Below are 21,763 nucleotides of genomic sequence, written 5' to 3'. Positions count from 1 at the left end.
AAAAAATAAATAAATCAGATATTACAGTTCAAAAATAGAAAGACGACTTATCCAACCCTCTTTTGACTGTCTCTGGGAAAACAGTCCACGATAAAAGCAGAGGACCCAACCATCATGTTATACCAAAAAATAAGAAAAGAAAAGAAAAAAAAATTTAGGAATGTGTTTTTCAATCTCCTCAGCCATACATATTCTAGAACCGACCAAACAACCTGATACCGGCATAAAAAAAAATCACCAATCCAAGCAGTATATGAACAAACCAAGCCATGCAAGATTCATCTCCAACTTCCGCAATAGGCACCCTCTCAGTAGGTCCATCTTCCCGGACATTACAGGTGCGGATTTGGGTTCGATCTATGAGAGCGTCTAGACAGTTGCCACAGTCCTTCGTTGAGGGACGATGACATGCACTAACAGCCCCACTCCCAGTTGTATGTTAAGCTGTTCGATCTGGCAAAGAAGGCTAAATGATATACAAAACAGTAAAAATGTCACCATCCCGACCTGGATATGATGTAATATTGACTGCTCTGACCTACAAAATTTCCAATAGTATGAAATTTGACAGTATCCTACCAACCTGATACTCATTCTAGGTTTTCATAGCATCTTCAAAAGTCATGAACGACTTGTGTCTGCATCCACTAAATCCGGAAACTTGTGCATTGCATGCCTCCCATGTTTCATAGATCCCGGGATTCCTCCCCACAAACACCACATAATATTTATTCTTTATTCCGCTGCGAGAAGAAATAAATGCCTAAATCGGAAAGTAATCTAAATTGGAAAAAAAAAGAAATAAAAACATTCAACAACGTCCGACATAAATCGTTCACTATAGTAATGACTCATATACAGACAATATGAAATTCAACATGAAAATTAAACATAATATCCCAAACATAATGAAAATATGTGAAAATATTCCCCTTTTGACTAAGCGGATCATTACATAAATCAGGAAATATAAGTACGTTGTTTTGTACGTGGAAGACTGTCATTCCACATTCTCTCAGTAATCTCATCTCTCTTCCTTGTCCACTCATCACGTGCACGATCCGTCACCCGAGCTAACGCTACTCCTTCATTTAAAGAGGTTACATCTACAGGGGATGGCGCAACATCCTCTGTATTGTCCCCACTGTCCTCAACTACCTCAGCCAGTTCATCATCACCACTAATACGAATGAAATTATGAAAGACATAGCAAGCTATAACAATTTTCACTTGTGTTATAAACTTGAACTGAGGAGGAGTACGTAGAATAAGGAAGCGATTTTTTAACAGGCCAAATGAACGCTCTATGACATTTCGCAACTATGCGTGACGATAATTAAAAAGTTTCTTTTTATTGGCAAGCTTTCTTCTAGTATGAAGCTCGTTCAAGTGATATCGCACACCTCGATAGGGTGTCATAAATCCAGGCGAATGTGCATACCCAGCGTCAACAACATAATATTTTCCTACACAATTGCAATATATGTTTCAGGTATCTATCACACATAATTACAGACAAAAAACATTCACCCATTATACGTAATTACCATGTGGAATAAGAAAACAGTTAGGGCGACGGATGAGTGCATTTTGTAGGACACGAGCATCAGATGCGGATCCATCCTAACCAGCAAGCACGTATACAAATTTTATATCAAATGTACATGCAGCCAAAATATTCTGTGATAGAAATCCTTTCCGATTTCTGAAAGTTGATTTTTTTTTCTTTTGGCAAATAAGCCGGGATATGGGTACCATCTAGGGCGCTGATGCAGTCCTACAATCAAAATGGTGGCAATGATTAGTTCATCCATTAACTATCAACTTATAATTTAGGAATTTCTCTAACATATCTTCAACTTTACCTGAAAATATGAACTTCACAACGGATTGTCAAAAATTTTCTCGGGTGTGTGTAAACCAGGAAACCTCACGTACTCGAGATAAAGACTGATTATAGCATCCAGCACCCCACCAAAGTATCTGCTCATAGTCTCACCAAATCGTGTAAAACGATGACCAATCACACGATTATGTACGTTATGTCTGACAGTATGAAGAAACATTACAACCTGCTCCTCCATGCTGTATCTCCTGCTATTGGAAAGTAAATTCCGATCCCTCAACAGCGAACATAATTCAAAAAATTTGTCCCTATCCATCCTCAGCTGCACAAGACACTCAGTATCGCTCTTACGTATAATTCAGCTTATGAACCTATCCCTCTCAATATGGCTTTTATTGGGTTTAGCCTTCATGCAGTAACGACGATAATATTCAGCCACTCCTATTATAGTTACTGCAGCTGCAATGGTGGTTATGGCAACGGCTATTTCATTGTCATGCCAATCACTGCCAAATGATCGATCATCTGAATATTCCGCACTTTCGGAAGCCATGACAGTTTAAAGGGAACTCGACAAATTGATCTGATATAGAGATAAAATAAAATGTAAATTTGATTTGTATATAAGCATGTATACATACTAAATCAAACTTGTACAATTCTAAAAAACTGATTAAACAATTGGTTATTCAATGAATTTATTTTTTCTGTTTTCTTGTTGTAGGCCCAATTCTTTTAATTGAGATAAGAGTGCATTATAACTGATCAAAACATGCTGGTTCTCACTGTCTTCTATATTATCGTCAGTGAAGAGATTGATACATCCCATCTGATAACAGCAAAATTAGAAGATTTACTTGAGGTTAAAAATAACAAAGTAGAAACTTGTTTCTTACCAACAATTAATGTTGCAGGGGACAATTTATTAACTTGCTGCTGAACAGATTCATACGAAGAAAACAGTGTAACTCACTTAGACCAAGATGTACAAAAAGTTACAAAGAATACATCATCAACTTGGTTCATCAAACAGTTAATGTCTATGAATAACATATAATATTTTAACATCCGATAAGTGGAAATTTATAAGATGCACACCACATGTATGAGGCTTATCAGATCTTTTTTTAATCCTCAGAGAATTTATACTGTGTGTTGAACAGTATTCACACATGAAAAGTGTTAACATCAAGTGTTCCATGCACACATGAAACTAGAAGCATGCAAACAGTTTCAAAAGTAGATGTACACAGATCAAAATTTGTTTCTTTCATGTTACAATTTTTACCATCACAATCAGAAGATATGAAAGAAGTTACAGACAGTACAGCAATACCTCTATTTGATATCAACCCAAACTGTACAGATCCTTATGAGATAATGCTGATTCCTCAAAAACGAAAGGTTCAAAGACAAGAAATGTCATTGAGGAATGGTTTTGAAAGCTCATAGAGGGGTTTTATGTAATACAGGGCATATCCACCTGATAGAAAGATTCGTCAGTACAAACACCACCTGTACATGGCCTTCTGCAAACAGATGGGTGTCATCCGTTCATCCTTTCCAGACAAACATTATTCAGTGGAATGGTTTATTAAAACCGATCGATATTAGATTCGTCTTCAGAAGATTGCCCCACCATCGCCCGTATAAGCATCGACATGGGCTATAGGGTGTATATGGTTAGGGTGAATACACCTGACCGTATAGAGAGAGAATACGATCTTGGTAAATGTCATTGGATGAATAGAAACCGATTTCCAGAGGAGGGAGGATGATACCTGGAGGAAGTGGACTACGGCGTTGGAATGAGAAGCACGGACAGCCGGTACCCAAAAACGAAGGTGGCAGCAAGGTACTGTAGCCACTGTAAGATAATGTCTGTCTATGAGAAGGAAGATTCTGAGTTCATCGTCGACATGCAAGGGAAGGGAGATGATATACAGAGACGAAGGAGTACAGGTTCGTTGGTTCTCCCAACGAACACATGGAAATGGTGTAGAACCGACTTCAACCCTCTTCAATGCAATACAGTGAGGAGATGAGACCAGACTCTGAATAGCCATCCGCATTTACTCTACAATTAATGACGTAAAGTGGTTCGACGCCGCATTCGCGCGCGTGGAATGCGTCGGACGGTCGTTTGTTTCCAAACGAGGGACATATCCCATCAACCCCACTAATACGAAACTATACACTCCAAACCGTGAATCCAAACACGCCCCTAGTAACTTGACCCCAAGCGCAGATATGCGAATACGATCATATGTGATTGAGATAGCAGAATATCGGTCCCCTGTTCAACCAATGACAAGATAGTTGTTCATCGTGACCATATGTACACATATCCATGGCGCACTTGAAGATTTGAATTTTTTTAAATCAGTGAGAACTTATCAAAGAGTGCCCACGTAATTGTTTAGAGAATCACGGATGGAAGAATAATTGTTAAGTAGCAATTATAGGACATATAGCAAAAGAAGAAACAGAGGGAGGATGACATATGGTAAAAGAAGAAACAGAGGGAGTCAAGTGACGCAGGGATGAATGTGATGAGGATAACTACTCTAAATCCACGAAGCTTCTCTGGACTCCTCACAGAGACTTCTCGAATCCACGAGAAAAGAAAGCAGAAAATAGGAATAAATTCTAAGAAATTTGAAATTGATTAAATTGATGGTTGATCATTGTCTAATGTGTCTCCTTACACCATTAATATAGAAAAAAATAAACTAAAATTCGTAATTATCAAAAATAGCAAAATTTTAACTCTAATAAAAATCCTAATTCTAATAAAACTCTTCTAAGGCCTAATTTCTAAAAATAAAAATTACAAATAAACTTTCTTTAGAAGAGTCCTAGTATAACTAAAAGTTATTTCTAAAAGGAAAGAAAATCTAAAACTCTAAAAATATTAAAAAAATTAAAATTACTAAAAATAGTAAAATTTTTCTAAAAATTCGTTTTTGAGCTGAAAGCGCACTTTTTCTGACAAAACAGATAGATGCAACCCACTTTGTGGGTCAGTTCACCTCAGATGGCCAGTTTCAGTAAAGATTGATAGGTTGTACGCCCCATAATGATACCCGGATCAAAAGTTATAGTTAATTCACGGTCCATCTTCTTTTGACTCAACCATGCTGGGAATGTATCTATGACACGTTCTACATCAGACCCCTTCACTTGAAAAAAACTCATCCTCGAGTTACACAAGAAACTTGGCACATGAGTCTGAGATAACTTCTGACGCCGATGTTCATTAGCCCTTTTTTGTACTTGGCATTAAGCTCTTGAGCTGACATAATATACGTACTCATGTTTTCTTTGACTTGACTAATATTGATCAGTTCCTTCATATCTATCTCCAAGATCTCATATTTTTTCTGATAATATGGGCAATTAGGCAGACTTGCCCCTGAGACGGGATTAATGTAATTTTGTATATCTCGTATGAGAGGCAATTTATCGGGGGGTTCATCTAGCACAATCTCCTTGAACTCCTGCAAAATTGGCTTTAAATCTTCTGAGATATTCATAGGCTCCATATATTCTTTCTTTTCAACTAATAGATATATATGTTTTGTTTCCTCAGATTGTTTGACAAAAGCCTATTCAGTTGTGAGAGACTGTTCCTCAACTTTAGAAGTCTTAGGTTGGGTCTCCCTTCCCATAGGGCCGAGGATAATCTTTTTACCATCTTTAATAAAGATAAATAGGTTATCCCGATCCCTATGTGTAGCATTAATATTATTTTGTCAGGGTTGACCAAGTAACATGTGGCAAGCTTCCATGTCGACCAAGTCACACATTACTTCATCTTTATAATATTTACCAATGGAAAAAGAAATACGACATCGTTCAGTTACCTCTGTTTTGTTGACCTCCTTGATCCATCCAATCATGTATGGAGATGAGTGTCTTTCTGTTTTCAGTTGTAGCTTTTCCACTATTATTTTCGACATGAAATTCTCATCGCTCCTAACATTGATGATCACATTGCAGACTTTTTTTATATGCAGTGCACCTTGTTCGAAAGATGTTGTCTCGCTGCAATTCTATTTTTACCTTTGGAATGTATAACGGCTTCCTCATAATCGAAGTGGTGGCTTATGATTTACCATCATCTGATGGTGTTTTGTAGAAATTGGGGTTGTGTCGTACAGCAGCCACAGGCGGTTGAGCATCACTTTGAGCTTGGGGTGGAATTAGCGCATCCGCAATACGGTTAAGGGTTGCCTGCAGCCCTTGCATGGTTAACTGACTCTCCCGGTGAAAAACTTCCATTCTTTCCAAAAGAAAACGAATCCCTGGATCACCGTCCATAGGATTTTGATTTATACCTTCATTATTTGTCATCGGCCCGAGGAGAACCTAGCGTTAATACCAATTGAAACAAGGATGAACGTGATAAGGATAACTACTCTGAATCCACGGAGCTTCTCTGGACTCACAGAGACTTTTCAAATCTACGAGGAAAGAAAATAGAAAATAGAAATAAATTCTAAGAAATTCGAAATTGATTAATTGATCCATAAAAACGAGTTCACAACCCTTTAAATAGGGGTACCAAACAATAAGAAAGAAATCAGAAGCAAACTAAAATTAAAACTCTTATAAATTCGTAACTTACTATAAATAGTAAATTTACTTTTTATAGAAAGTTTCATATGTGGCTTAACCACGTTATTCTCTTAATTATTCTAAGCACTTTTCATGTTGGACACAACTCCTAAAGCCCAACGAATGAAGAGTTATAATCAAACTAAAACTTACTATTTATAGTACCGTCAATAGGATGGAATCTCGCAAATTCAGTGTGGGCAACCTGGCATAGCCAGGTTGGTTGGCTAAATTAGCTTGTTCTACCCCAAAATCATATATGGTATGTCAAGTAACTCATTTCGGTTTGTGAGATATGCCTATTTTATGGTTCTGACGGTCTTGATGATTTTTGTCTCTGATTGGGCCTTCTCTGATCCATCTTAGACATGAAAGTATCTGCGGCCCTCTCTACATCAGTCCCCTCCACTTCAAAAGAACTCATCCTCGAGTTCTCGTATTGCTTCGGTTCATAATACTCGGTCTAGTGTGCAATAAAGATACCCGGATCAAAAGTTATGATCAATTTATAGTCTACCTTCCTTTGGTCCAACCATGCTAGGAATGTATCAATGACACGTCCTACATCAGACCCCTTTGTTTGGAAAAAACTCGTCCTCGAGTTACTCAAGGGACTTGGTTCATGATTCTGAGATAACTTTTGATGCTGATGTTTATTAGTCATTTCCTTGTACATGAGATTAGGCTCTTGAGTTGACACAATACATGTACTCATGCTATCCTTGACTTGGCTAGTATGAATCAGTTCCTTCACTTCTGCCTTAAAGATTTCACATTCCTTCTAATAATGTGGGCAATTAGGCAAACTTATCCCTGTGACAAGATCAATGTGGTTTTGTATATCTCGTATGGGAGATAATTTAATAGGAAGTTCATCGAGTACATTCGTCCTGAACTCTTGCAACACTGGTTTCAAATCTTCTGGGATATTCACAGGCTCCATATATTTTTTCTTTTCAACTAATGGATATATATCTCTTTTTTCCTCAGATTGTCTAATAAAAGCCTGTTCAGTAGTGAGAGATTGTCCCTCCACTTTAGAAGTCTCGGGTTGGTTCTCCCTTCCCATAGGGGTGAGGATAATCTTTTTATCATCTTTAATAAAGATAAATAGGTTATCCCGATCCCTATGTGTAGCATTAATATTATTTTTCCAAAGTTGACCAAGTAACATGTGGCAAGCTTCCATGTCGACCACGTCACACATTACTTCATCCTTATAATATTTACCAATGGAAAAGGATATACGACATCGTTCAATTACCTCTGTTTTGTTGACATCCTTAATCCATCCAATCGTGTATGGAGATGGTGTCTTTTTGTTTTCAGTTGTAGCTTTTCCACCATTATTTTTGACATGAAATTCTCATCGCTCCTGACATCAATGATCACATTACAGACTTTTTTTTTATGCAATGCACCTTGTTTGAAAGATATTGTCTCGCTGTAATTCTATTTCTACCTTTGGCATGTATAACGGCTTCCTCATAATCGAAGTGGTGGCCTGTGATTTACTATCATCTGATGGTGCTTTGCAGAAATTGGGGTTGTGTCATACAGCAGCCACGGGCAGTTGAATATCGCTTTGAACTCGGGGTGGAATTAGCGCATCCGCAATACGGTTGAGGATTGCCTGCAGCCCTTGCATAGTCAACTGACTCTCCCGGTGGAAAGCTTCCATTTTTTCCAAAAGATTACGAATCCCTGGATCACCGTCCATAGGATTTTGGTTCATACCTTTGTTATTTACCATCGACCCGAGGGGAATCCTCACTCTGATACCAATTGACGCAGGGATGAACGTGATGAGGATAACTACTCCGAATCCACGGAGCTTCTCTAGACTCCTCACAGTGACTTCTCGAATCCACGAGGAAAGAAAGCAGAAAATAGGAATAAATTCTAAGAAATTCGAAATTGATTAAATTGATGGTTGATCATTGTCTAATGTGTCTCCTTACACCATTAATATAGAAAAAAAAAAAAAACTAAAATTCGTAATTACCAAAAATAGCAAAATTTTAACTCTAATAAAAATCTTAATTCTAATAAAACTCTTCTAAGGCCTAATTTCTAAAAATAAAAATTACAAATAAACTTTCTCTAGAAGAGTCCTAGTATGATTAAAAGTTATTTCTAAAAGGAAAGAAAATCTAAAACTCTAAAAATATTTAAAAAATCAGAATTACTAAAAATAGTAAAATTTTTCTAAAAATTCATTTTTGAGCTGAAAGTGCACGTTTTCTGACGAAACAGATAGATGCGACTCACTTTGTGGGTCGGTTCACCTCGGATGGCCCGTTTCAGTAAAGATTGATAGGTTGTACGCCCCATAACGATACCCGGATCAAAAGTTATGGTCAATTCACGGTCCATGTTCTTTTGGCTCAACCGTGCTGGGAATGTATCCGTGACACGTTCTACATCATCAAGTAGCGCTGAACTTTTACACCAATCATTAGAACATAGAGAAGATACAAATGGCTGAATCAAAGCTATAAATAGAAGAAGAATGTAAGAGAAAAATTTTATCTTATACCAACTCAATCAAATCAAACATTATCTTTCAATTATCCTTTCAATTACTAGTCAATTTATATTCCATAGCGTAATCATTTACCTTTCCTATCAAGCAAATTACATTTCTTAATATAATATTTTGCTTTCAGCCTACTGTTTCTATTCCGTAGTGGTAATCAAGTAGCTGGTAATTTTAGATATAATTTGAGTCTACGCTCGCACGCTGGGTTCAGGTTTTCACTTAGAAAGGTGTTTTGTAGCTGTTATCCACCACCGATTGTAAGAATCCATTTTCTCATTTCACTTTATCTGTATTGAAAAGTCATTCGTACGGAAGGCAAATGTGCAACCATCATCAGAGGACAAACCCCACCCTTTGAATATCGCTTGATCTTATTTACACATTGAGCGAGTGACTGAATAGGCGACCAATCTCATTAGATCACGATCATACACTACGTGTCTGCCTATCTTGGCGCTTGGGGTTATAGTTGTCCGGTTTGAATTGAGCCACAATTTCAATTCTGGCATGCCCGAGCACATACTTGACTGAATATTCATAATTAGCAATATTACGCTAGTAAATTAGAGACAAGGTCCCATCAGACATGCCAAAAACTATTAGACTGTGCCACCTCTAGTCGAGAACGTGCCAGTTCAAGCGACACCTGATGCGTTAAATCTAAACAATAGTCCTACGCCTGGTACTGGAGATCAGGAAGGAGCATCGACCTCTTAGACTGTTCCTCTGAACGAGATAGCGGTCGTAATTTGAGATGTACAGCTGAGTATTCAGCATGTATAAGAATTTAGAAGGGCCCAAGTAGAGCAATTCTGTATTCAAACTAAAAACACTAACCGGTATATGGCCAAGCAGACTGAGGCCATGCATCGATTAATGGCTATGATGGCCGAGCGGATGCCATCGGTAATGTAATATAATGCCGATGGAAGTTTTATCGACAATGTAGCCTCGTTGTCATCCATGCTGCCTCCGCAACAGAATCCACCACCGGTCCCAGTTCAAGAGGTGCGAAATGTTTCGCCTCCTGTGGAACTTAGGTGATCAGAGCGAGAGGCTAAGAACTTTATACTTGAAAATCGGAAGTGGGGATTGACAAGAGGATTTAACCCTCAACAATTCCCCAAAAATCCTTTATTTCAAGACAATTTGAACCAATTCGGCCCTGACCCAACGTCGGTCTTTGAACCTTAGCGGATGGATCATGACTAGATTGTCTAGATTGTCCAAATTCTCCAAGAAGTTGTTGGTCTAAGTTCTTGGCTGCAACATTATCCCAGTGTATCATAAATCATACCCTGAATGTATAGATCAGCAACACCCATTACCAAGGAACTATCGACGAGATTTTTTCTTATTTTCATGCGAGCCCGGTCAGTCGACTATCGAACATGTCGGCCAATTTACTATGCAATGCGGAGAATTGACAAATAATGACTATCATAAATTGCAATTGTTTGGTCATTTACTAATAGCAATGACCTTCACGTGGTATTCAAACCTGCTGTCATATTTGGTACACACTTGGCAAGAGATGGAGAAAAATTTTCATGCTCAGTTCTTCTCTAAGAACAGAGAAATAATTATAGCTGATCTTGCCCGCTTTCGACAATTACTTGGAGAAACATGCAAGAGTTATATCAATCGGTTCCAAAGGGCGAAGAACCATTGCAAGATTGTCATAACTGAAACTGAATTTGTGTAACTTGCACAAGATGGGCTTGAATACAAACTTGATCCGTAAGAAGTTCATAAGCACGGAGTTCATAGATTTATATGACCTAACCAAGAAGGTCTCTAGTTATGAAGAACTCCTGTAACAAGGAACCAGGTAAAAGAACTCATCATTAGGGACGTATTACTACGATCCAAATTACGAAGTTGCAATTGCTGAAGTGGTGGCTAAGAATCCACTAGTATGTTCAAAATTGGTTAAAGCGGAATCAACTGCATCAACTGCACAAAAAGCTCAAAATATTTACACCTTTAACATCACAAGAGTTGATGAAATATTGATATTCTGTTAGCCGGAAAGTTTATTAAAATTTCTATGAATCATAAGATCCCTTGGTCGACGAGTTGTAAAAGATTGAATATTGCAAATGGCATGAAACTCGATTTCATTTGACTAATAAATGTGTTGTATTCAGGAACGTCGTCCAAGATCACAGCAACTGCAGCTTGCTGAAGTTTCTTGAAAAATGTGAAGAAGCCATACTGATCAATATAGATCCATTCTTATCCAACCTTGAGGTCAATATGGTCGTGGCTAATCTGAGAAATCAGCCACAATTAAGGGTCGATCTCATCCCGAATAATCAAGGAGAGGTATCACAACGACTAGTACGAGGGCGACATTGGGCATTCAATTCGAGCGATAATCGGTCGAACACCGTTTGTCAAGGTGGTCAAGGGTCGTGACTATGTGAATGATGTGCTCGAAGGACTATTCCTGGATGGATAGATCCTCTTGAGTTTAGGTGGCAGGATCATTACAAGGCCCCTAGGCCAGTCAAAGGGAATGGCCAACATCGATGACAATAGATGGTTCTCGACTGCCACTAGCGAGCTGAACTACCAAGCCAAAGAATGGTTAAACCTCCAGCAACCTGTGAAGGAATATGGAAGTGGGTTACGCATCCAAAATTTTCAGCAGCACCAGAGGCATTGACCTGAACTCAAAAGTGTCGATGGAAAAGGCGTCGGGCTGTAATAAGAAGAGAATAAGAAGAAGCCGCAAGGCTGCCTCGACCAGAGGCAACTCGAACTAGACCTTTCTGGAGGGTCCCGGTGTCCAAAGGACAGGTGGCTATAAACATAGTAGGGGTAGTATTGTTTCTTGTGTTACAAAACCAGGATTCTGATGTCTCAGCTGACCTAATCAGTCGGCAAGTCCTAAGGAGGAGGACAGTTACGGTAACTAATTATTAGATTACCTCAATGATGAGTGCTTCCCAATGGATGAATGGTTGGCTAATGAACTAATGTCGACCACTAAAGCACCGAAAATTGTCTCCCTAGCAAACACCTCAGCTAGCCTTGCGACTGATGAAAGTGTTGATCAGATAAAAGATCTCGAAATGAAAGCAGACCTAGGGACACTAGGGGAAGACATTGCCACTAGTCGTTTTCCATTGCAACATGTTGGGATCACTCACCAATATCTTGGTTATGTAGATTCTAACACGTTATCCCAAAATCAATCAAGTGACAACCACCTAAATACATAACATCAAATATTATATTTATGTTTTCAGTAGTTTATATAATCTGTCTCAGCTGGTTGATCATCTAATTTAGGACCCACATGAGGAATCTAACCATTGATTTGAATCATTTTAACTTCAATTCTTAACATGTGATTATGGAAGGTCATTCTTCACTGTGGGGCCCACTTGATTAACTTAAGGTGATATAACCACACTAACGTTTTAAGATGATCGAGGGTTATCATTACTTTACATTATAATTTACAAATCAAATAAAATGCACTAGTGGATTATCGATCGATCGAACCATACTGTCAATCGATCGAACTAACCTGTTGATCAGTCGATTTCATTTTGATTTTCAAAATTCGGTCATTGAATATAATTTACCGTATTCGATCAATCAAACCATCCTATCAATCGATCAACAAGTGCTACAAAAACTAAGTTTATGATGATCCGATTTATAACTTTGAGTGGTTTTCTTTATTTTTCCTATTTTTAATATTTATTGGTCATATGGTCAGATCTGAACCATTCATCAGCTCCCACATGATTGATTAAGGGGACAACTGATGAATTTCTAAATCTAAACCATGTAAGATCCAGATTTCTTTTAATAACAATCATTCTTACAATTAGTGTGGCCCATCAGACAATTAAACCCATCTAAAATTCCAAATGAGGTTTTAGACATATTCTATAATTCACATAGATGACATAAATTAGATCTGATACATCCGATGATCCATTATAAGATTAAATATGCAATTGAATGACCATGATTAGATCCTATGATTATGGCCCCTTAAATGGTCAGATCCACCCATACTCTCTGGATAATAATTTAGATCTATTCCAAAATAAGCATATGTAGTAGGGATCTGATCTGATCTGTCTGATCACCATTTTAGAATTTAAGGTATAAATAATTCTTATGGTAAAATCTAATAAAAATGGTCCATCCATTGATTTGAAATTTAAGGCATTGGTATCTTTTTGTCTTATGATCAAATAACCCATTCAAATCTATCTTAACAATGCAAGCAATTAAATCTTTTCCTAAAATATTATTGCCCAAATATTAAATTATAAATCATGTCCTTATTAAAATTTCTCTACGCACCTAGGGCTGAACTCAGCCCGAAAAAGCTCAACTCGGCCCGACACGGAGCTGAGTTCGGTCCCGGATGGGCCATTTTCTTCACCTCGAAACTGAGTTTGGGTCGAGATCGAACTTGCTGTAAGGTCCGAAGCTGGGCCAAACTCGCCCAATTCGGCCCGACCCGGCTCGACTCGGCCATTTACATACATACATACATACATACATACATATATATATATATAGGGAAAAGTTACTATGCGCTTGACCTCACGAGTCCGTCCCATGAGGTCGAGCTATGTGGGCACCACCGTGATGCGTTTCGAACATCTACCCCATCAGTCAGATGCACCATTCCATCGTGGGCCTAGGTCTCAAAAATCAAGTCAATCCGTGACTTGTGTGGGCCACACCACATACAGAAGTGGGGAGGGGCCGTGCACCATTAAAACATTCATAATCATTTTTTGGGCCCACCGAGATGTGGTTTGCAAATCCAGCCCATCCATTATGTGTGTCCCACTTGGACGAGGGTTCAGACCAAGTTTCAACAGCATTCAAAACTTAGGTGGGCCCCACCAAGTGCTTTTATATGTTTTAACGATGTCTTCACATGATTTTAGATGGTATGGCCCACTTGAGTTCCGTATACCGCTGATTTTTAAGATATCCCATATTTAAAGGGGACCCATCAAATGCACGGTGTTGATGGTCAACACTAGCATAGTGCCAGCGCTCGACCTCATGAGAAGGTAATATGCGGTTGAGCACATAGTACCTTTATATATATATATATATATATATATATATATATATATATATATATATATATATATATATATATATATATATATATATATATATATATATATATATATATATATATATATATATATATATATATATATATATTTCTAAATCCTTATCGTAACCATTTGATACAGAGAAGTGAGAACGCCGCCCGACCCATGAACTTGCTGTAAGGTCTGAACTCGGCCTGAACTTACCCGATTGTTGACCAAGTTGAGTTTGGGCTGGACATGTTGGCCCGGTGACCGGGTCGAGCCGGGTTCGGGCTGGGTTTGGCTGGTGACTGGGCCAGGCTGAGTTGAGCCCAGTTTGACTCTGTTCGGCCCGATGTACACCCCTATATGCACCTATACAATGATCGTGTGGATTATCCACACCATCCATTGCATAGATTGAGAAGAAATTAACAAAATAACAAAAAATAAAATTAAAAAGATCCAAATGCTAAAATTTACCTGTTCAAGCCCTCCTAGAATCTCTATCCTCCCTTATAAAATAACAAAAAAAAAAAAAAAAGAGATCAAAGTACTGAAATTTACCTACTTAAGCCCCTCTTAGAAGAAGTGGCAAGAGTTGTTCCCTCAACCTCTCTTAACCAATAATGTCTTTACCAACTCAACTATTAACTTTTTTTAATTAAAAATAAAAATATTTAACTATTTATTTTAGTTTTAAGTGCACTAAAATTTAGGGTCGTTATATTCTATCCCCTTGAAATAAAATCTCGTCCTCGAGATTTGAAAACTAGCATCTCAAAAGTTTTCTGGTTCTAATGTCGCTGGTCGTGCTGATGTTGTGGATAACTCCAAAAACTAGATTAGTGTTTTAGTTCTTCTGGTAATGAATTTATAAATATGTAAAATTTTTATCAAAAATTAAGGTTTATAGAAGATTAAAAAATTCAGACAGTAAGGATTGTCTAGAAACTAACGATTTTTTTTTCAGCAAAAAAAAAAAAAAAAACTAAATTCAGTATTAAAAAATTATGAATTTCTATTTTTTAAATTATTTTTATTTTAAACTCGATTTATCAACATACGATGTGACCTTTGAATCACCTCAGTTGAACCCGTACTTAATCAGTTATAAGTTTTTGAAATTAGGTGATTTCCATTATAAAATAAAACGTGGGGGGGAAATTTCTTAAAAGTATTATGGGTCAAGATTCGCGTATCTAATAAGTCCAAATTGTATTTTAACAAAATTACAAAGGAAAACTAGTAAAAAAAAAATTCACTAACTATGGCCTTATGATCCTATAAGAAAGAAATTTAGTAGAGATTACGGTGTTTTTTTTTAAAACTTTACACATAAGGTTTTTTTTCTTTAACTAAAGTACTTCAAATAAAAATATTAATTTAACTAAAGGCAATTATCAAAATGAAAAATTCTGTTAGTTAAACCAACAAGACACCAATTTAGGCAGATTGATTATTGGTTTGATGATTGTTGTTTCTATCGCATTTTCTTGTACTTTGAGAATTCAAATTATGTTCAAATTTTTCTAGAGATTCTATTATAAGTTCACTGTGTTTCTATAAAATTTTATCTCAATATTCCAACCACAAAAACTTTTAAAATTTCAGCAATTAGCTACCTGTCTAGAATTTGATAAATTTTGACCAACTTATATTTTCTTCTTCCTCTTCACCATCAAACCTGTGTATGGTACATTTGGTGGATGGTGGGCGTCATTCTTAGTTATTACTAGAGGATACACAGCTGTCTTTTCACCTCTCTTATCTAAAATAGCTCAAGAAAGACTTCTTCCATTAGAAGATCTCACCTCTTTTATCTAAAATAGCTCAAGAAAGACTTCTTCCATTAGAAGATCCACAATTTTAAAAAAATAAAAATAAAAAATAAAAAATAAAAAAAATTCCATAGAAATCACGAGTTATTGCCACGGATTCCTGGGCATTGGATTTATGCTTAACGGTTTTTTAAAATCTTCCTTTTCATTGAAGTTACATAGAATCAATCCAACAGGTTTTCCATGTCCCTATTTTGGATTCTCACCATAAAAAGAAGTTATTCTCGACACTCCTGTCCAAGGCCCTTTATTTGTTAAAGATGCAGGATTCATCCTGCCGTGCTTCTCCATCTTTTAAGTACAGTCTCTTGTTACGGTTTTCCAGTAAAATATGAAATTAATACCAACAACATGAAAAACCCAAATTATTCCAAACAAGGAAAGAAACATGCCGAAACACAAGCTTTTTTGAAGAAATTACAAACAAAAATACACAATTCTGTGGACTTTTGGCAGTGGACAAAATTTCATGCCCATGTATAAATCTGTTCCATATATCTACATGCTACATGAAGGGAAGAAACCTCTCTCTACATATATCTAATCTCTTCTAAAATCTACCTCTCATTTGCGAGGATATGAAGATATGAAGTGATGAGGAATACAAGGGGAGTTCTTCCAAGCCCTTGAATGCAAAATCAGTATCTCTTTCGCCTTATCCTTGGCCTTCACACTACAATCTCCCTGAGTTACGAGACACAGCTTGTAAACCACCCCAACTTGCAGCATCTCTTGAAGAACATTCGGAGTTGCAGAGAATCTAGCAATAGAAGACAATATCTTCAGACCCTTTTCGCTTGCGAAGTTCGAAACCCTAAGTATCTTCTTCGATACAATGGCGAGTCCAGCAGAGTGGCTCAGTAGCTCGGCCCGCCCTTCTGCACATGCACACAGATTATCTAAAACTGCCAACGCCATCTCGCAAGCCCTCCTCTCTGAATTCTCGATGATGTGCTCGACTAATGCTGGAACTGCACCTGCTTCGGCAGCTTTGACACGGTTCCTCCCCCACGGGCACAACTCAACGAGAATTTTCAAAGCGGCCTTAGTTGCTTGGTAAGAGATCTGATCTTGAAGAACCTGCACGATTTCTTTGAATATATCTCCTTTCAAACTAATCAAATGGACTGGATCAACCACCTCAAATATAGATTTCAAAAGCAACGTTGCATATGCCCGCGACTGATAATTCCCTTTTTGTAAGACTCGTGTCAGCGAGCCGATGAAATCGCTGTTTCTCGTTATTAGGTGTTGGAGAGCTTCATCAGATATTTGAAGATGATGGAGAATGGTTAGTGCTTCGTCGCTGGCTCTTACGGAATCGATGAAATCATCAACTGATTCTTCTATTAATGGAGAACTGTTGTTTATGATGGCAGCCAAGACAGTAGCTGCGCCGGCGGCTTCGATACATCGCTTGTTTCTCTCACTTTCGGAAATAAGAGATTTGAGCTTTTGAAGAGAATTCAGCCGCGATTGTGGGATCTGGACCTCGTCGAGCAGTTTGACGATTTGGGTCCTGTCGACGGGTGGTTTGGGTGTCGGAATCCGCTCGATACCGTTCGCAGCGTTGATGGTGCACCAAGCTTGAATTAATCGCCGTAGTGTGTGGTTGGGAGTTAATTCGGTATCTGGCAAAGGTTGTTTTGTAACTGGGCATGTCATGTTCTTGCTGGAGAATATCCACCGTTCGATGCTTTCTCGATCGTATGTTATTCCAGTGCAGAGCGTGACTGGATCTCTCATAATTTCAAGAGAAATGGGGCAGAGAAAGTAACGAGGAATGTCGATGTCTTCCATGGAAAGTGAAGAAGATCTTGATCAGAATACTAGAAGATGGAAAAAACCCAGATGGTGGAATCAAAATTCAAGGAAAATAGAGAAAGTTGATGGAATCTGACAGGAGAGAGGATGAATTTTGGGTAAGAATCTGACCCAGATGAGGAGAAGAGAAGAGAGGGGAAAGAGAAGGTGTTTTAGATTGGTTTGGAGATGAAAGTAGAGGAGAGGACCTAGAACTTTTATATGGAGATTCAAAAAGCGAAAAAGTCAGAGTAGACTTTTTTTTTAAGTTCTAAATGGTGTGCGAAATCCTCAAAGCTGACAGCTATATTTAATCGGGGAAACCGAGTCCTTTCCGTGGGCAGTGGCTGGCTCGTCTTTGGCAAGCGACGGTTCGCAGCGTTGATGGTGCACCAAGCTTGAATTAATCGCCGTAGTGTGTGGTTGGGAGTTAATTCGGTATCTGGCAAAGGTTGTTTTGTAACTGGGCATGTCATGTTCTTGCTGGAGAATATCCACCGTTCGATGCTTTCTCGATCGTATGTTATTCCAGTGCAGAGCGTGACTGGATCTCTCATAATTTCAAGAGAAATGGGGCAGAGAAAGTAACGAGGAATGTCGATGTCTTCCATGGAAAGTGAAGAAGATCTTGATCAGAATACCTGAAGATGGAAAAAAACCCAGATGGTGGAATCAAAATTCAAGGAAAATAGAGAAAGTTGATGGAATCTGACAGGAGAGAGGATGAACTTTGGGTAAGAATCTGACCCAGATGAGGAGAAGAGGAGAGAGGGGAAAGAGAAGGTGTTTTAGATTGGTTTGGAGATGAAAGGAGAGGAGAGGACCTAGAACTTTTATACGGAGATTCAAAAAGCGAAATAGTCAGAGTAGACTTTTTTTTTTAAGTTTTAAGTGGTGTGCGAAATCCTCAAGGCTGACAGCTATATTTAATCGGGAAAACCGAGTCCTTTCCGTGGGCAGTGGCTGGCTCGTCTTTGGCAAGCGACGGTGATGGCCTTTTGACCACGTGCCTTCGCTTGTGGGGCCCACCCTACCGCCACCGATTTCTGTTTGACGGAAGCGGGGTGGCTGCTGTACCACACACACTAGATGTATAGCTGGTGTAGATACGTGTCGTGCGTAGACGATCACTGACGATCCTCGAGGTCCTAGCTGTACGAACGGTTCAAAGATGATTAAAATTATATGGGCCACATAACGATGTATTTATTATATCCATGCCGTTCATACATTTGGATAAATCATTTTAGATTATGATCCCAAAAATTAGTTATATCCAAAACTCGAATAGACCACACTACAAATAATACTGGGGAGAATAATTCTCACCGCCATTATAACGTTTATTTTCCATCCAATCTATTCACAAGGTCACACAGATGTGGATGAAGAGGAACAAAGAATATCATATTGATCCAAAACTTCCGTGACTCCTGAAAGGCTTTCAATGGTAGCCGTTCAATCCCCCAAGGGTTTTTCAGCGTGGCCTTCTTGATCTTTGTACCTGTCTTATTTTTTGGCTCAAGCCTTACAACGAGCTCGCCGAATGGACGGACGGTTTGGATATAACACATACCTAATGGTGGGATCCACAGAACTTGGTGACGTCAACACACCAGCCAGTTCGGTGGTGTGTGGTACACCAGCTAATCCGCTTCCAGCTGGATGGTAGACGTATCAGAGATCCAGGCCATTTATTAGGTAGTCTGCACTGTTAAATGCCTAGCCACAAAATAATAATTGTCTATGGAACAGCAAGATAAGACATGTACGAGGGAAATGAATGGACGGTTAGAAATAGTTTGAAGATCCAGATTCAATGTACAATGTTTGGCTGAGTTATGACTTATGAGTGCAGTAAACTGACTTTTTGGTACATGGCGTTTCATACTTGATGTGCGCGCACCAGGAATGAATGGGCAAGATCGACCTGGGGTATGCCATCTGACCGTGGAAACAAGGTCTGACATGTTAGCTACCTGACCTCCAGCCACAGGGCAAACCTGCCATCTCTACGGGACACGATAACCATGTATCAAGTGGGACCCAGTACAATATAGATAATCTTCGTCAGAAGCTCTGGCTGTTCTATCATATCACGTAACACGTGAATGGACAGCTTGTACAGTTGTTATTATTATTATTATTATTATTATTATTAGACCGACCATTGTTTTGTCCTGTATAACTGGAGCCGGCATCTAGTTGAGTTGGACCGAGTTAGGGTTAACCTAACTCGAGCCAGTTTTGAAATATACTTGAAATTCATTACTGAGTCTAGCATGCCTCAACTGATCGAAATCCATCTGGGTCTGACCTAAACTGATTTGGACTGAGTCTGACCCGGTTACAAGTACCGAGTCAGTCGAAACAGGTCATATGCAACGGATATCCACGGGCTAAAATCACAACTAAAAACCTAGGTGCACTGGCCAAAATTGTGTCTCTCCATCGGCTAGTCTCTCCATTGGCTACACGACAACTTAGATATGAAACGTCAAATCTAAGTTTTTTTTAATGTATGAGTTGAGTTTTGAATCGAGTTGGATTTCCAGTTGAGTTACTGGGTGAGCCAAACTTGACTTGAATTGAGTTCGGATTCGATGAAAAGTCTACTCGATTCGTATCAAGTCAGGTTTGAATGAGTCAGACGAGTTGAGTTTTTCAAGTCATGTCGTCCCATGCCCAGCCCTATGTTTGGCTAACCTTTTTCGCTGATACATGGTTGGTTCTGCCTGATCAACAGCTGGATTCTCTAACCTACAGCTTTCTAGTTTGGCACTTTGGGTGAGTGGTGCTAGCAGGCCTTTAAAAGAAGAAACGCTCGCCAACATGCTAATTGTGCAGGAATTAGTACCAAGAAAAATGGTAGCTCCACATCTCAAAAATTAGGCTAGTCAAATAAGTTGGTGGGCCACATGTGTGTTGACTCAAATGGTTCTTTGTTCATTGATTCCAACATCTGCGCACTACCCGATGAGAGAATGGCCTGAATTTTTTCCCAGTTGATCTTCCTGTTCAGGCCTACAGCTTTGGTGGCACTGATCTCCCAAACAAGTGCCATGTTAGTATGGAACCTGGCACATGGCACACAAGTTGCGGTGCCTTACCTTGCCTCTACCTGGTCAGCTCCAGCATTACTTTCAACTAGAGCTGCATGCAAATCAACTTAGCTTAATTAACTCCCTCGACTTGACTTGAAAAAGCTCAACTTAACTCGGCTTGACATAAAGTTTAAGTTGAGTCTGTTAAATGTTATCACCACCTTTTTTGAATATTTTGGAGTTTTGCGGAAACTTCCGAATATTTTCAAAAAATTTTAGAATTTTTTAAAATCTTTCGGAAACTTCTAAATTTTGATAGAGTCTTCTTAACTCTTCTTAAATGCTCCAGACTATGATAGAACCTTTTGAATTCTTTTAGAATGTTCCGGAATATGATGAAACTTTATACGATGTTTGGAAGCTTATAAAATTCTTTAGAATTGTATTGATTATAGAATCTTCCATGGTCCTGTATAAATATAGGAAGAGTCTCCTTATGTATATATATACAACAACAAAAAGTGAATGAAAGTAAGGTATCCAAAGTGTTGAAGTATTAAGAGTTCAAAAGAGTTTTTCCTTGTGTGTGAGAATTGTTATTCAAGAGTAATAGTTTGTGAGTGTTGTAAAGTATACCCTTATTATGTACAAGTATTTATAATCAATTAAATTATATTTACTTGTTGTATTTAACTCTTCAGAGTTAAGCTGAAATTTTTAGCTCGAAAAAATTAAGTTGAGTCCGAGTTAAACCAAACTCGACTCGACTCAGCTTGGCTCAGAACTAACTCGAACTTGACTTGGTTTGAATTGATTCAACTCTAATTAGGTTCACTTAATATAAAACTTAACTCGAAGGCTCAAACTCAAACTCAGCTCAAAACATCGAGCTCCAGTTCTGCTTGAACTTGGCTCAAGTTGGCCTAAGCTATTGGAAAGAGCCAAGCCGAGCAGGCCATTTATACCCAAGGACC

The 21,763-nt window shown here is 38.4% G+C and overlaps 1 protein-coding gene across 1 annotated transcript; it reads right to left on the bottom strand.

Moving 5' to 3' along the window:
• Window positions 1-16,398: 16,398 nt before the first annotated feature.
• Window positions 16,399-17,969, bottom strand: LOC131235366 (E3 ubiquitin-protein ligase PUB23-like). Its single transcript, XM_058232529.1, has one exon. It carries the CDS (start codon window positions 17,740-17,742, stop codon window positions 16,507-16,509), a length of 1,236 nt encoding a protein of 411 aa, XP_058088512.1. The 5' UTR covers window positions 17,743-17,969; the 3' UTR covers window positions 16,399-16,506.
• Window positions 17,970-21,763: the final 3,794 nt, after the last annotated feature.

The sequence above is a fragment of the Magnolia sinica genome, chromosome 19, assembly GCF_029962835.1.
Source record: "Magnolia sinica isolate HGM2019 chromosome 19, MsV1, whole genome shotgun sequence".
NCBI lineage: Eukaryota > Viridiplantae > Streptophyta > Magnoliopsida > Magnoliales > Magnoliaceae > Magnolia > Magnolia sinica.
This window is presented reverse-complemented; position numbering and strand designations above follow the sequence as displayed.

Bases quoted from the DNA above. Each gene is read 5' to 3' on its own strand.
- LOC131235366 (XM_058232529.1), bottom strand. From the start codon at position 17,742: ATGGAAGACATCGACATTCCTCGTTACTTTCTCTGCCCCATTTCTCTT.